Source organism: Scyliorhinus torazame, chromosome 14 (genome assembly GCF_047496885.1).
Source record: "Scyliorhinus torazame isolate Kashiwa2021f chromosome 14, sScyTor2.1, whole genome shotgun sequence".
NCBI lineage: Eukaryota > Metazoa > Chordata > Chondrichthyes > Carcharhiniformes > Scyliorhinidae > Scyliorhinus > Scyliorhinus torazame.
This window is the reverse complement of record NC_092720.1, coordinates 171,809,883-171,823,023: the sequence shown is the minus strand read 5'-3', so window position 1 is coordinate 171,823,023 and position 13,141 is coordinate 171,809,883. Positions and strand designations below refer to the sequence as shown.

At 46.9% G+C, this 13,141-nt stretch overlaps 1 protein-coding gene across 1 annotated transcript in view; it reads left to right on the top strand.

The window, feature by feature from the left end:
• LOC140390220 (zinc finger SWIM domain-containing protein 1-like) overlaps positions 1-12,903 on the top strand; it is a 31,162-nt gene extending 18,259 nt beyond the window's left edge. The window contains exon 7 of the mRNA XM_072475190.1: positions 7,340-12,903. Within this exon, the coding sequence (XP_072331291.1) occupies positions 7,340-7,410 (71 nt within the window). The 3' untranslated portion in view covers positions 7,411-12,903. The remainder of the gene's footprint in view (positions 1-7,339) is intronic.
• The last annotated feature ends 238 nt before the right edge of the window (positions 12,904-13,141 follow it).

The window sequence follows — 13,141 nt, the reverse complement described above, 5'->3', positions numbered from 1 at the left end:
TCACACGAGCGTGTAGACACGCGCAGACCCACGGACACATGAATACATACAAACGCTCTTCAGCAACAGCCCCATCCAGTCACTGAAACTGCACAACTCTTGGCCACATCATGATGAGGCACCTGCTCGTTACCTCCCTTGTACCATTCCCAACAGGTGGCACTGGATAAGCTGAGCTGTGAGCAGTGGAGACAGTTGCAATATTGCCCAAGGCAGTTTAAAGAGGAGCAGAGTAGACACAGTTATTGCGGGATAGATAGCAGTCGCAACCCAGAGAATGGGCAGTCTCTGCTGCCAGAGTAAGGGTTATCTCAATGCAACTGGGAAAGGAATTTCGCAAGGGAAGGGAAAGATCCAGTTGCCATGTTGGGCGCCGTGACATAGTCAGGAAAAAAGCAGGAGGCTACGCCTAGGCTTTGTCCCCATGTCTACGTAGGATTCCTCTGGGTGCTCCGGTTTCCTCCACAGTCCAAAGATGTGCAGGTTACCTGGATTGGCCATGATCAATGCATGGAGATACTGGGATAGTGTGGGGGAGTGGGTCTTGGTAGGGTGCTCTTTCAGAGGGTCTATGGGCCGAATGGCCTCCTGCGTTGTCGGCATTCTATGGAAACCAGCATCAGGGCACAAAGGCGAAGTTTCATGTCCAATTAGAGGTTTTACACACTAACACAAGTGGGGTAATAAGCGTAAATTCAGCTAAATGTGTATGAAGTAACCACCACTGATGACACCAGGTTGCAGGCTGGACAGGACTGGGAGATAAATATAGCAGGATGTAAAGCATTTAAAAAGGACAGAGCAATCAAAATAATAGTGAAGGAATATAGGTGGAATTGAGGAACAGGAAATTAAGAATTTGGGATTTGCCTATTGACCCATGCACAGCAGTGATAAAGTTGTAGGATAGGTAAATGGAGATCGGGGATGTGTCGGCAGATTAGTCACGTTGGGAGACTTCACTCCTCTGATGCAAACCGAGAGAAACAAAACAGCTCCAGCCCCAGAAACAATGGACTTCTGGAGTGTATTCGGCACCGTTTTCTGGAGCAAGATTGATCTTAAACCAACAGGAGGACAGGACTGTCTTGGGTTTGGTGAGGAGTAGCAAGTCTGGATTAGTCAGCAGTGTGACCATAATGGGATCAAAGTAGAAATTAGGTTCAATAGGGAGCAGGGTGAATCATAAACGAAGCTTTTAAATTTATGAGGCAGGAATTGACCAAAATAGGCTGGACAAGGTAGTTAACAGATAGAATAATGCCTGAAAGTGGACGGCCTTCCAAAACTATCTGGTGAATTGGAAGACCTGTCCATATGCCTAAAAAGCAAGGAGACTTCTGGTATAGTTAAACCACCTCAATCAACAAGGGAAGCGAGTGGGAGCGGCATGTGGTGCAGTGGTTAGCACTGGGACTGCAGCGCTGAGGACCCTGGTTCAAATCCCGGCCCTGGGTCACTGTCCATGTTGAGTTTGTACATTCTCCCCATGTCTGCGTGGGTTTCACCCCCACAACCCAAAAATATGCAGGTTAGGTGGATTGGCCACGCTAAATTGCCCTTAATTGGGGGAAAAAAATTTGTGTACTCTTAATTTTTTTTTAAAACGAGGGAAGTGAGCAATAGGTTAAAACTGAAAGAAAGGGTTTATGTGAAGGTGCAGAACAGTAGAGATACTGCAGACTGAGAGCGATAGAAAGAGATGCACAGAAGTTAAAACTGCCAACAAGGTAATAAGGGGAGAAAATCGAAGACGACACCAAAGGACTTCACCAATATAGCAAGAGAAAGAGTGATGCTGTAATTGAAAAAGTCTGCAATGGTGGACGTATTCAAGGCAGAGAGAGAGAGATTTGGACTGGGAGGAAACTAGAGCACCCGGAGGAAACCCACACAGACATGAGGAGAACATACAAACTCCGCACAGACAGTGACCCACGCCGAGAATCGAGCATGGGACCCTGGAGCTGTGAAGCAACAGCGCTACCCACTGTGCTATCGTGCATTATAAAGAAAGGTTCGATAGGTTTGGGTTGTTTTTGTTGGAGCAGAGAAGTCTGAGGGGCAACCTGAACGGGGTATACAAGATTATGAGTGGCACGGATAGGGAACCGCTGTTTTCCCCCCCCCCCCTTAATTGAAGAGTCAGTCACGAGGGGAGTTACCACACAGCTTGGCACTTGGCACGTCATAACATTCAAGGCTATGGGCCAAGTGCTGGAAAATGGAATTAGGTGGATTGGTAGGTCAGGTGTTTTTCATGTGTCGGTGCAGACTTGATGGGCTGAAGGACCTGTTCTTCACATTTCCTTTGATTCAGTGATAGTTAAATCCTTGAAGAAATCCTTTTTAATGACATGCTGTACCTGCATATCGACGTTCTGAGATTTATGAACAAAGACACCTGGATCCCTCTGCCCAGAAGCATCTTGGATCTGCTATTCATTTAGATAATTTGCCATTCTATTTTTTCAGCCAAAATGGATAACCCAAAATTTTGGCCCAACCTCCTTCATCCGTCTGTAAAACCTTTATCTCCTCTTCATTGCCTGCTTTCCTACCTGTATCAACTTCAAATTTTGCTGTGTTACACTCTGTCCCTGCTTGCCGATCATTTATATAAATTGTAAACTGTTGAAGTCCGAGGACTGACCCCTGCGGCACCCTACGAGTTACATGTAACCAGCCAGTGAAAGACCCATTTATCCCAACCCTCTGCTTTCTGCCAGTCAGCCAATCCTCAATCCAGTCAAGTTCTCTACCCCCATTGCCCTATCTCACCTTCTGGATTAGTCTTTTATGTGGCACCTTATCAAATTCCTTCTGGAAATCTAGATATACCACATCCACAGGTTCCCCATTATCCACCTTGCTGGTTACGTCCTCAAAGAACTTAAGCAAGTTTGTTAAGCATGACTTACCCCTCATAAATCATGCCCACAAAAGTGGATTGACTTGTGTCTTTCCAAATATTCTGTCACCTCCTCTTTAATGATAGATTCCAGCAACTTCCCCACCACAGAGGTCCAGCTAACCAGTCTAGTTTTCTACTTTTTTGCCTCTCCCTTTTTGAACAGGGACTTCATATTAGCATATTTCCAATCCACTGGGACCCTTCCAGAATCCAGGGAATTCTGAAATATCATAACCAATGCATCCCCTATTTCCCTCACCACCTCCTTTAATACCCTAGGGTGCAGGTAATCAGGTCCCGGAGACTTATCTGCCCTTAATCCCACCAGTTTATTGAATACCGTCCCCCTAGTGATGGTTATTGCATGATGTTCCTCTGCATTAAGTGTAGGCTTTGGAAAAAATTTATTATCCTCTACTGTCAAGACAGGCAAAATATTGATTCAGTGCCTCCCCACCATCTCTGTGTTACCCATTATTACCTCACCATTATCGTCCTCTAGAGGGCCAACATTTACTTGAGCTATTCTCTTCCTCTTTATACTTATAGAAGCTTTTGGTATAATTGTTTGTTTTCTGCTAGTTTCCTATGTCAACAACATCACTCTCCATATTGATGAAAAATGTGATCACCTCTAGGGTCTCGCACAGCTAGATTGCCTATTATTCCTTTCCCATTAGACCATCTGGGATGGCCTGTTCTCTAGTTGGTTCCCTCAATGTATTCATCAAGAAAAAGATCCAGTATACACTACAGGAATTCCTCCTCTACGGTATTGTGATTTATTTGATTTGCCCAATCTATGCAGATTAAAATCACCCATAATTAAAGATGTTCCTTTATCGCATGCGTCTCTAATTTCCTGTTTAATGCCATTCCCAACACCATGTCAGTTTGGGGGTCTCGACAACCCCCACTTCACATTTTCTGCACCTTGGTGTTTCTCAGCTCCACCCATACAGATTGTCAGAGCTAATATCCTTCATCACTATTGCATTAATTTCCTCTTTAACCAGCACTGCAACTCTGCCGCCTTTTCCTTTTTGTCTGTCCTTCCTAAGTACTGAATACCCTTGAATGTTCTGTTCCCATCCCTGGTCATCCAGCAGCCTAAGTCTCCCTAATACTGACTATATCAAACCCGTTTACATCTATTTGTGTGATTAGTTCATCCACTTTATTGCAAATTCCCTGCTTGTTAAGGCAAAAAGCCTTTAGGTTTGTCTTTTAAACATTACTTGTCCAGTTCCCGCTATGTTTCACGATGATCCTGTTTGATTCATACTGTGCGGAAGTAGGCCATTCGGACCATCGAGTCTGCACCGACCTTTGGAAAGAATGCCCTGCCTAGGCCCACACTCTGACCCAATACCTGTAACCCAGTAACCCCACCTGACCTTTTGGACACTTAAGGGGAAATTTAACATGGCCAATCAACCTAACCTGTGCATCTTTGGTCTTTGGGAGGAAACCGGTGCTTCCCATCCCCCTGCCATTTTAGTTTAAACCCTTCCCAGCCACGCTGACATCCGTCTTGGCCCTGTCCAGGTGTAAACTGTCCAGTTTGCACTGGTCCCACATCCCCCATATCTTGATAAATGGATATATTGGCAGAACTCAGATTTAAAATGTCACCAAGTATATGGACAATGAAGGAGAGGCAGACAAAAGCAGGTGGCAACTATTTCACTAGAAAGGCACTACAAAATCAAATTTATCAAGGAATATTAAAAAAACACTGTATCCCACAGATATGTCTGTCATCTAATAATAATCAGGATAGGGTCTCCAAAGAGTGCACATGACAAACTCGGGACCAATGACGGGGAAGTGGACGAAGTACTAAATACTTTACCTCTGTGCCTGCCAGGTAAGCTAGCCATGATTGTCATGCATTTGGAAGAGCTTGAAAAGGATATAGATCTTTAATATAGAAAGGAGGGGATAATTAAACAGATCAAATTTAGGGATGTTAAATTGCCTAGTCCAGATGGATTGAATCCATTTGTATCAAAAGAAGTTGGGAAAGAGACAAGAGGGACACTTCCTTAGATAGGAAAATTCATTGTCATGGGTTATTGTCACGCTCTGCCACCAGTCGTTATTGTGCCCTCTATCGCATTGGCTGCTGCTGCACACACCATGTTGCATGTGCGCTCTCACTGGTAGCTGCCGCGCCCTCTACTTCCATTTGTTACCGCATCTTTTTTTTTAAATATTTTTATTCTCCTTTTTCACATTTTCTCCCACATTTACACCCACCAACAATAAACAGTAACAACTATGTCAATCCCCATATCAATAACAACGTTCCCATCCTCCCACCAAACCCCAAACATTAGCCCGCATGTTTACATAAAGGACATAAAGGAATCAGGAATCACCCATCGTCACCATTAACACACACAGTCCCCCTCCCCCAACCCTCCCAACCACCCCCCCCCCCCCAACTAATATTCGATGTAATCCAATTCTCGAAATTGCACAATGAATAATGCCCATGAATTGAAGAACCCCTCCATCCTTCCCATCAGTTCAAACTTAACCTCCTCAAGAGTCAAGAATTCCAACAGGTCCCCCTGCCACGCCAGGACACAGGGTGGAGAGGTTGCTCTCCAACCCATCGGGATTCGCCTTCGGGCGATCAACAAGGCGAAGGCTACAACATCTGCCTCCGCACCCGTTTCCAACGGCGACTAGTCCGACACCCCAAATATGGCCTCCCGAGGGCCTGGGTCCAGTTTCACATGCACCACTTTAGAGATTCTAACTAATCCAGTAATCCTCCAGCTTTGGACAGGACCAAAACATATGAATGTGATTTGCCCCCCCCCCCCCCCACACGCAACGTTCACGTCCATCTTCTACCCTTTCAAAGAATCGCCTCATCCTCGCCCTCGTGAGGAGTGCTCTTCAGCTGTATCAACCCCAACCACGCGCATGAGTTGGAGGCGTTCACTCTCCGGAGCACCTCACACCAGAACCACCCCCTCCCCCCTACATATCCTCTCCCAACTCTTCTTCCCACTTTGCTTTGATCCCTTCCAGTGGTGCCTTCTCCTCTTCCAAAATAGCTCCGTAAACCGCCTACACTACCCCCTTCTTCAGTCCCCCTGTCGTCAGCACCTCCTCCAGCAATGTGGAGGCCGGCTCCACCAGGAAGCTGCCTATCTCCTTTCTGGCAAAATCTCGAGCCTGCATGTATCTAAACATTTCACCCTGTTCCAGCCCATACTTCGCTTCCAGCTCCTTCAACTCTGCAAACCGACCCCCAAGAAACAAATCTTTTAGTCTCCTAATCCCCTTCTCCTCCCATTGTTACTGTGTCTTCTTACCATTTGTTGCCGCCTCAGCCTCTGTCGCCGGTTATTGTCATGTACCTGTATTGCCATTTATTACCACGTTGTGTATTACCAGTCACCTGTATCACAACTTTTTGCACCCTCTGCCCTCTTATGGTGTCCGGTCATTATTAACAGATGACTGCACAGCATTCAGCACCATTCAAGACGCCCCAGATACTGAGCAGCACCAAATGCAGCAAGACCTGGACGATATCCAGGCTTGGGCTGACATGTGGCAAGTAACATTTTGTGCCACATAAGTGTCAGGCAGTGACCATTTTCAATAAGAGAGGATCTAACCATCACCCCTTGACGTTCCATAGCATTACCATTCCCCACTGTTAACATCATGGGGATTATCATTGACCACAAACAAACTGGACGAGCCATATAAATACTGGCTGCAAGAGCAGGTCAGGCTAAGAATCCTGTGGTGAGTAACTCGCCTCCTGACTCCCCAAATCCTGCCCACCATATGCAAGGCACAAGTCAGGAGTGTAATGGACTACCCTCCACTTGTTTGGATGAGTACGGCTCCAACAACACTCAAGAAGCTCAAAACCATTCAGGACAAAGCAGGCCACTTGATTGGCACCCCTCCCACACACATTCACTCCCTTCACCGATGAACAGTGACAACCGTGTATATCATTTACACGATACACTGCAGGAACTCACCGAGGCTCCCTAGGCCTTGCAAATCCTCGACCACTGCCATCTAGAAGGACAAGGCCAGCAGATACTTGGGAAAGCCACCACTTGGAAATTTCCCTCCAAATCAATTCACCATCTTGACTTGGAAATACATATATTCTTACACTGTCACTGGGTCAAAATCCTGGAATTACCCCCCCCCCCCCCCCCCCCCCCCACCCACACCCCGAATAGCACAGTGCATGTATTTACACCTCGTTCTGCAACGGTTCAAGAAGGCAACAGCAAGGGATGAGCAATCAATGCTGCCCTGGCCACTGATGCCCACATCCAGCAAAAACAATTGAAAAAAACATGCTTGATTCTGTGTGTCTTCCAATACTTTTTGTAAACCTGTCTTCACTGGTGTTTCCTTCTGTATTTTCAGTGACTCACACAAAAGAAGAGACTCCATCAGCTCAAGACGACATGCCAAGTGACGGCATACATCAGAACTGATTTTAAACCCGCCGTACTTACAACGAGGGCAAGTCCTGGTTGAACGTGCTGGTTACTCACTTTTCCGATAGTCCCAGCAGTCAAACTGAGGTTCTTTTTCTTTTTCCCCCCATTTGGTCTTTCTTCTCTGTGTACACATGTATTAGTCACACACATGCATCCCCCCCCCCAACCCCCGGATCACCTTTGCACAGTGAGCTACTGACAGGCCTTGGATTCACCTTTGAAGTAAATCAGTTTGTAGGTGTGAGGGGAAAATGATATTTGAGAGAGAGGGAGATTCTGTGGTGATCTTGGTGAAGCTTCTGATACTTGTGAAGGGAATTGACAAATTGTCCCAGTCCTGAGGGTCGAGAGTCTAAACATGGCATTCGGGAGGAATCAGGAAGACTTTTAACCCTTCATAGCAGCAGTTGCGGAGCGAAGGTGGGCAGAGAAATGCATCAAAGTGGGTACGTTCCCAGCCTCAGCGTGCAGTTGGTGTATTTCTGGTGAGGGAGAACGTTGAGGGGGGGGGTGCAGTTGGTGTATTTCTGGTGAGGGAGAACGTTGAGGGGGGGGGGGGGGGTTGTCCATCCTCTTTCCATGGATAGTGACACTTCTCTGGCTTCCAGTCACAAGGCAATGTGGACAGCCTGAGGTGAAGTGGAGTGTGTTACCATCCATCCCCATGATGCTGTGACCGATCTCGGAACAGAAGGGAGGCCATTCCGCTCCGGTCACATCAACAGGAATTTCTGGATAGTAGGTGGCTGATTCTCTTGCAAACCTGCAGATGCTCACAAACTACTGCACTCCCTTCTCCCCGGCTGGTGAACTGGCTGAAGGCTCGCTTATAACAGGCCAGGTCTGGAGCAGGGGACTTTCCTGGTCGGCAGTGCACCGCCACTGGTGAGAAAGAGAGAGCCCGAATTAAAAAAATAAATAAACCTTTTGCTAAAAGCAGAGTTGGAAACATGCAACAAGTACATCAATAACTGCAAAGAGCAGAGAGGTACTGACATCCTAACCCATGTTTAACCCTTCACCAAATTCTGACAGGTTCTACCTCGACTGAAACCAATAACAGCTGTTTTCTAAAATGACCTGAAACTGTGCATTCAGAACTTGGCTCAGTTAGCAGTGTGTTCACTTCGTTATCAGGACCTTGTGGATTCAAGGGCGGCACAGTGGTTGGCACTGCTGCCTGCAGCGCTAAGGACCTGGGTTTGATCCCAGCCCCAGGTCACTGTGTAGAGTTTGCACATTCTCCCCGAGTCTGCATGGGTCTCTCCCCCACCACCCAAAGATGTGCAGGGTAGGTGGATTGGCCACCCTTAATTGGGAAAACAAATAATTGGGTATTTAAAAAAAATATATATGTATTTTTAAAAATGATCTTGTGGATTCAGATTTGGCTCCATATTTCTAACCACCACTCGAAGGGGGCAGTATTGAAGGAATGGGTGCTACATGATCGGGTGCAAGATTAAACTAGGGAGCTGCTCAGGACATGACTGCACTCTGAAACCCCTGCCTAATGCCTGTCCACCTCCCTCACCTTGAAGGCCCGACTTAAAATTCACCTCTTCTGCTGCCCCCTCTTGATACCTCCTCCAAGTAGGAGATACCGAGGCGAACTGGTAATGTTGTTGGGCTAGTAATGCTGAGGCTCAAGCTAAGGCCTCGGGGATATGGGTTCAAGCGGCAGCACCTCAGCTGGTGAAATTTAAATTCAATCAATTAAATGTTTTTAAAATCTGAAATTGTCAAGCCACTGTCTGTAATAGTGATCTCAAAACCAGCATTGATTCTCATAGAAACCCATCTGGTTCACTAATGTCCTTTGGGGGAGGAAATCGGCCTGCCTTACCTGGTCTGGCTTACATGTGACTCCAGACCCACAGCAATATGGTTGACTCTTAATTGCCCTCTATAATGGCCTAGCATGCCACTCAGCTCAAGGGGTAATTATGAATGGTCAACAAATGCTGGCCAAACCTAGAATTCAAGGCCAGATTCAGAGGGCTGCAGAGATCTCCGAGGCTAATAACGCTGGAGATGGTTATAGAGAGATAGGGGAGGGGTGAGGAATTTAAGTATCGAGGTGTTGCTGGACCATGGTCCCAGTCAGCAAGTTCCTCAACCCATCCGCTGGAGGGGCAGCACGGTGGCGCAGTGGGTTAGCACTGTGGCCTCATGGCGCCGAGGTACCAGGATCGATCCGGCTCTGGGTCACTGTCCGTGTGGAGTTTCCACTTTCTCCCCGTGTTTGCGTGGGTTTCGCCCCCACAACCCAAAAATGTGCAAGCTAGGTGGATAGGACACGCTAAATTGCTCCTTAATTGGAAAAAATAAATTGGGTACACTAAATTAAAAAAAAAAACCCATCCACTGGATTTGGCGCAAGTTATAGGCTGGCAGGAATCCCTCAAATCCAGAGATTTTGGGATTGTACCCAAGTGGCTCGAACATACGTATGTACGTACGGATTAGGTGCAGGAGCAGGCCCCTTGAGCCTTCTCCATCATTCAATATGTTCATGGCTGATCTAATTGTAACTTCGACCCCCCCGATAACCTTTCACCCCTTGTTCATCAAAAATTGTCTCTGCCTTATAAATATTCTGCTCTTTTGAGGAAGAGCGTTCCAGAGATTCACGACCCACGGAGAAAAATATTCTCATCTCTTTCTTAAATAGGAGACCCCTTATTTTTCAACAGTTCTCCCACATGACAAAGCATCCCTTCTACAGCCCCCTGCCAATACTCCTCAGGATCTTGAAGATTTTGACCAAGTGGCTTCTTACTTTTCTAAACTCTAGTGGCTACAAACCTTGCCTGTCCAACCTTTTCCTCAAACGCCAACCTGCCCATTCCTGGTATTAGTTTAGTAAACTTCCTCTGAACTGCTTCTAATGCATTTATATCTCCTTTAAGTAAAGAGACCAATCCTGTGCACATTACTCCAGGTGTGGTCTCACCAATGCCCTGTACAACTCTCCCTACTTTTGTAATCAATCCCCCTCATAATTAGCTCCCTTGCTCTGTCTCTCTCTCTCTGGCCTGTAATGGTTGTATAATAATAATAATAATAATCGCTTATTGTCATAATTGGGCTTCAATTAAGTTACTGTGAAAAGCCCCTAGTTGCCACATTCCAGAAACAAATCTTGCAGAATCTGATCCCACTTCCTCATGTATGCATGCCAGGATCACTGACCTGTTCACTATTTGCCACAACGAGAGGGTAATGTGGTCGCTGATGATAATCTCACTTGCAATCCCTCAGCCTGTACACAAATTCATCAAACAAGCGAGGTTTGGTCAGAAAATGTGACGCTTTTGGTTTTTCGCCTTTACAGCTAATGCGTTCGATCGGCAGATAGGGCACCAGGTCTGCATCACAGACAGTGATAAGTCTCATGGATAGTTGGCCTGCCTTGGGTAGGGTGCGTTGAGGGGGGAATTGTTTCGTCGTATGGTGCTTGCAAGGGCCTCTTAAATGGACAGCTCAGTTCTGCTTCACTGTATCATGGGTGAAAAACAAAACATAGGCCCCTTCAGGACTCTTGACTCAGCAGACAGGATTCTGTCCCTACACAACTATCCCCCCACATATTAATAATCCAAATTGTCCCGTAGTGGCTACAGCGAAAGCAGATGGACGATATAGGAATAAACAGGACTGGAAGAGCTCACTGCATAACCTGACCCAAATTAAATTTCAAATAATCATCTACAGCTCTGCTTCTCTCTTGGTTCCCTCTCTCATGATCTTTCCCCTCTCTTGATTTCTCTCCCTTCTATCTCTCTCGCTCTCTCCCACCCTCCCCCTCACTCCCATTTCCTCTCTTGCTCTCTCCCACCCTCTCACTCCCTCCCATCCTCCCTTACACTCCCTTACACTCTCCCATCTTCCTTCACTCTCCCGTCCTCCCTCATACTCCCACCCTCTCTCCCTGCTCCCATCCTCCCTCACTCTCCCACTCCTCTCTCACTTTCTTCCATCCTCCCTCACTCTCCCACTTTGTTCTCTCTCTTCCATCCTCCCTCACTCTCCCTCTTCCTCTCTCGCGCTCTCTCAAAATCCTTCACTCTTCCTCTCTCCCATCCTCCCTTCCACTTCCTCTCTCTCGCACTCTCCCATCCTCCTTCACTCTCCCACTTTTCTCTCTCACTCCCATCCTCCCTCACTATCCCACTTCCTCCCCCTTGCTCGTTCTCTCCCATCCTCACTCTCTGTCTCTTTCTGTCTCTCGCTCTCTCCCTTCCTCACTCTCGCTTCCCGTCTCCCCCTCCATCTCACACTCTCTCCATTCTTCGTCTTTCTCTTTTCCTTACTCTCTCCCTCTTCATCTCTTGCTCCTTCTCTCCCCTCCCACCCGGCTTATTCATTCTTTGCACAAACAGATTCAAAAACAGCTTCTTCCCCGCTGTTAACGGACTCCTAAATGACCCTCTTATGGACTGATCTGATCTCTTCACACACCTTCTCTACTGAGTAGTACTACACACCTGTACGCTTCAACCAATGCCTGTATCTATGTATTTACATTGTGTATTTTATGTTTGCGCTATGTATTTTCTTTTCATGTACGGAATGATCTGTCTGAGCTGTATGCAGAATAATCCTTTTCACTGTACCTCGGTACACGTGACAATAAACAAATCCCAATCCTTTATGCTCGCCTTCCTTTCCACACACTCCCTCCCACTCCTCTCCTTCCATCCTGTTCTCTTTTCCTCCCTCTCTCTCGTCCACGCCCTCCCTTTCTCTCATCCTCGCCCTCCTTCCCTCGCATCTTCGTGCTCCTTCTCCCTCGTCCTCGTCCTACCTCCCTCTCATCCTAGCTCTTTCTCCCTCGTCCTCACCCTCCCTCCCTCTCGTCCTCACCCTCCCTCCCTCTCGTCCTCACCCTCCCTCCCTCTCGTCCTCACCCTCCCTCCCTCTCGTCCTCACCCTCCCTCCCTCTCGTCCTCACCCTCCCTCCCTCTCGTCCTCACCCTCCCTCCCTCTCGTCCTCGCCCTCCCTCTCACTTGGTCTCTCTCCCCTGCTCTGTCTCCCCTCTGTAGTTTCTCCCTCCCTCTCGCACATCCTCCCCCTCACTTTCATCCCGTTCCTATATCTGACCAGTTCTCTCTCTGTCTCGAATTTTTTTGCCATTGTCTGCCCCCCTGGTGCCTTGGCTTCCTCGCTCTTTCTGCCAAGCAGTTGAATCTAAGTTGATGTGATTCTGTTCAGAGCTTCTGTGCAATGGCCGATTCTTGTTGATCAGTGTACCCGATTGATCCTCACGTGAATGAAATCATATATTTTTATTAACACATCAAGTCATTTTGGATATGTGAAGAATGTTTTCCGATAATGTTGGGGCAAACTCAGTTGTTTGAATTAACTTGTATGTGAAAGGTCCTATGTGATTGTGAATTATTCACACTTTTTTAACATTGTAGTGAAGCTTGTGATTCCACTGAGTGATTTCTGTACAATAAAGGATTTTTTCCAGTGAAGCCTGGATCCGCCGTTTTGTATCAAATCCCTTTTCTTGTCGTGGTGATGGATGATTGCCTATGGGCAATGGCTGACTATCGTATTCACTGGATAATCCCCAGTGCCAGGCGGAGAGCTACATGCGCTGGCAAACAGTCTGCAGTGAGTGGGGAAGCATTGTGTCTTCATTGCTCTGTGTACACAAGGAAAAATGATGCAGATTAAATTACGGTAAGTTTGAATTCAGTTGCTGAAGTG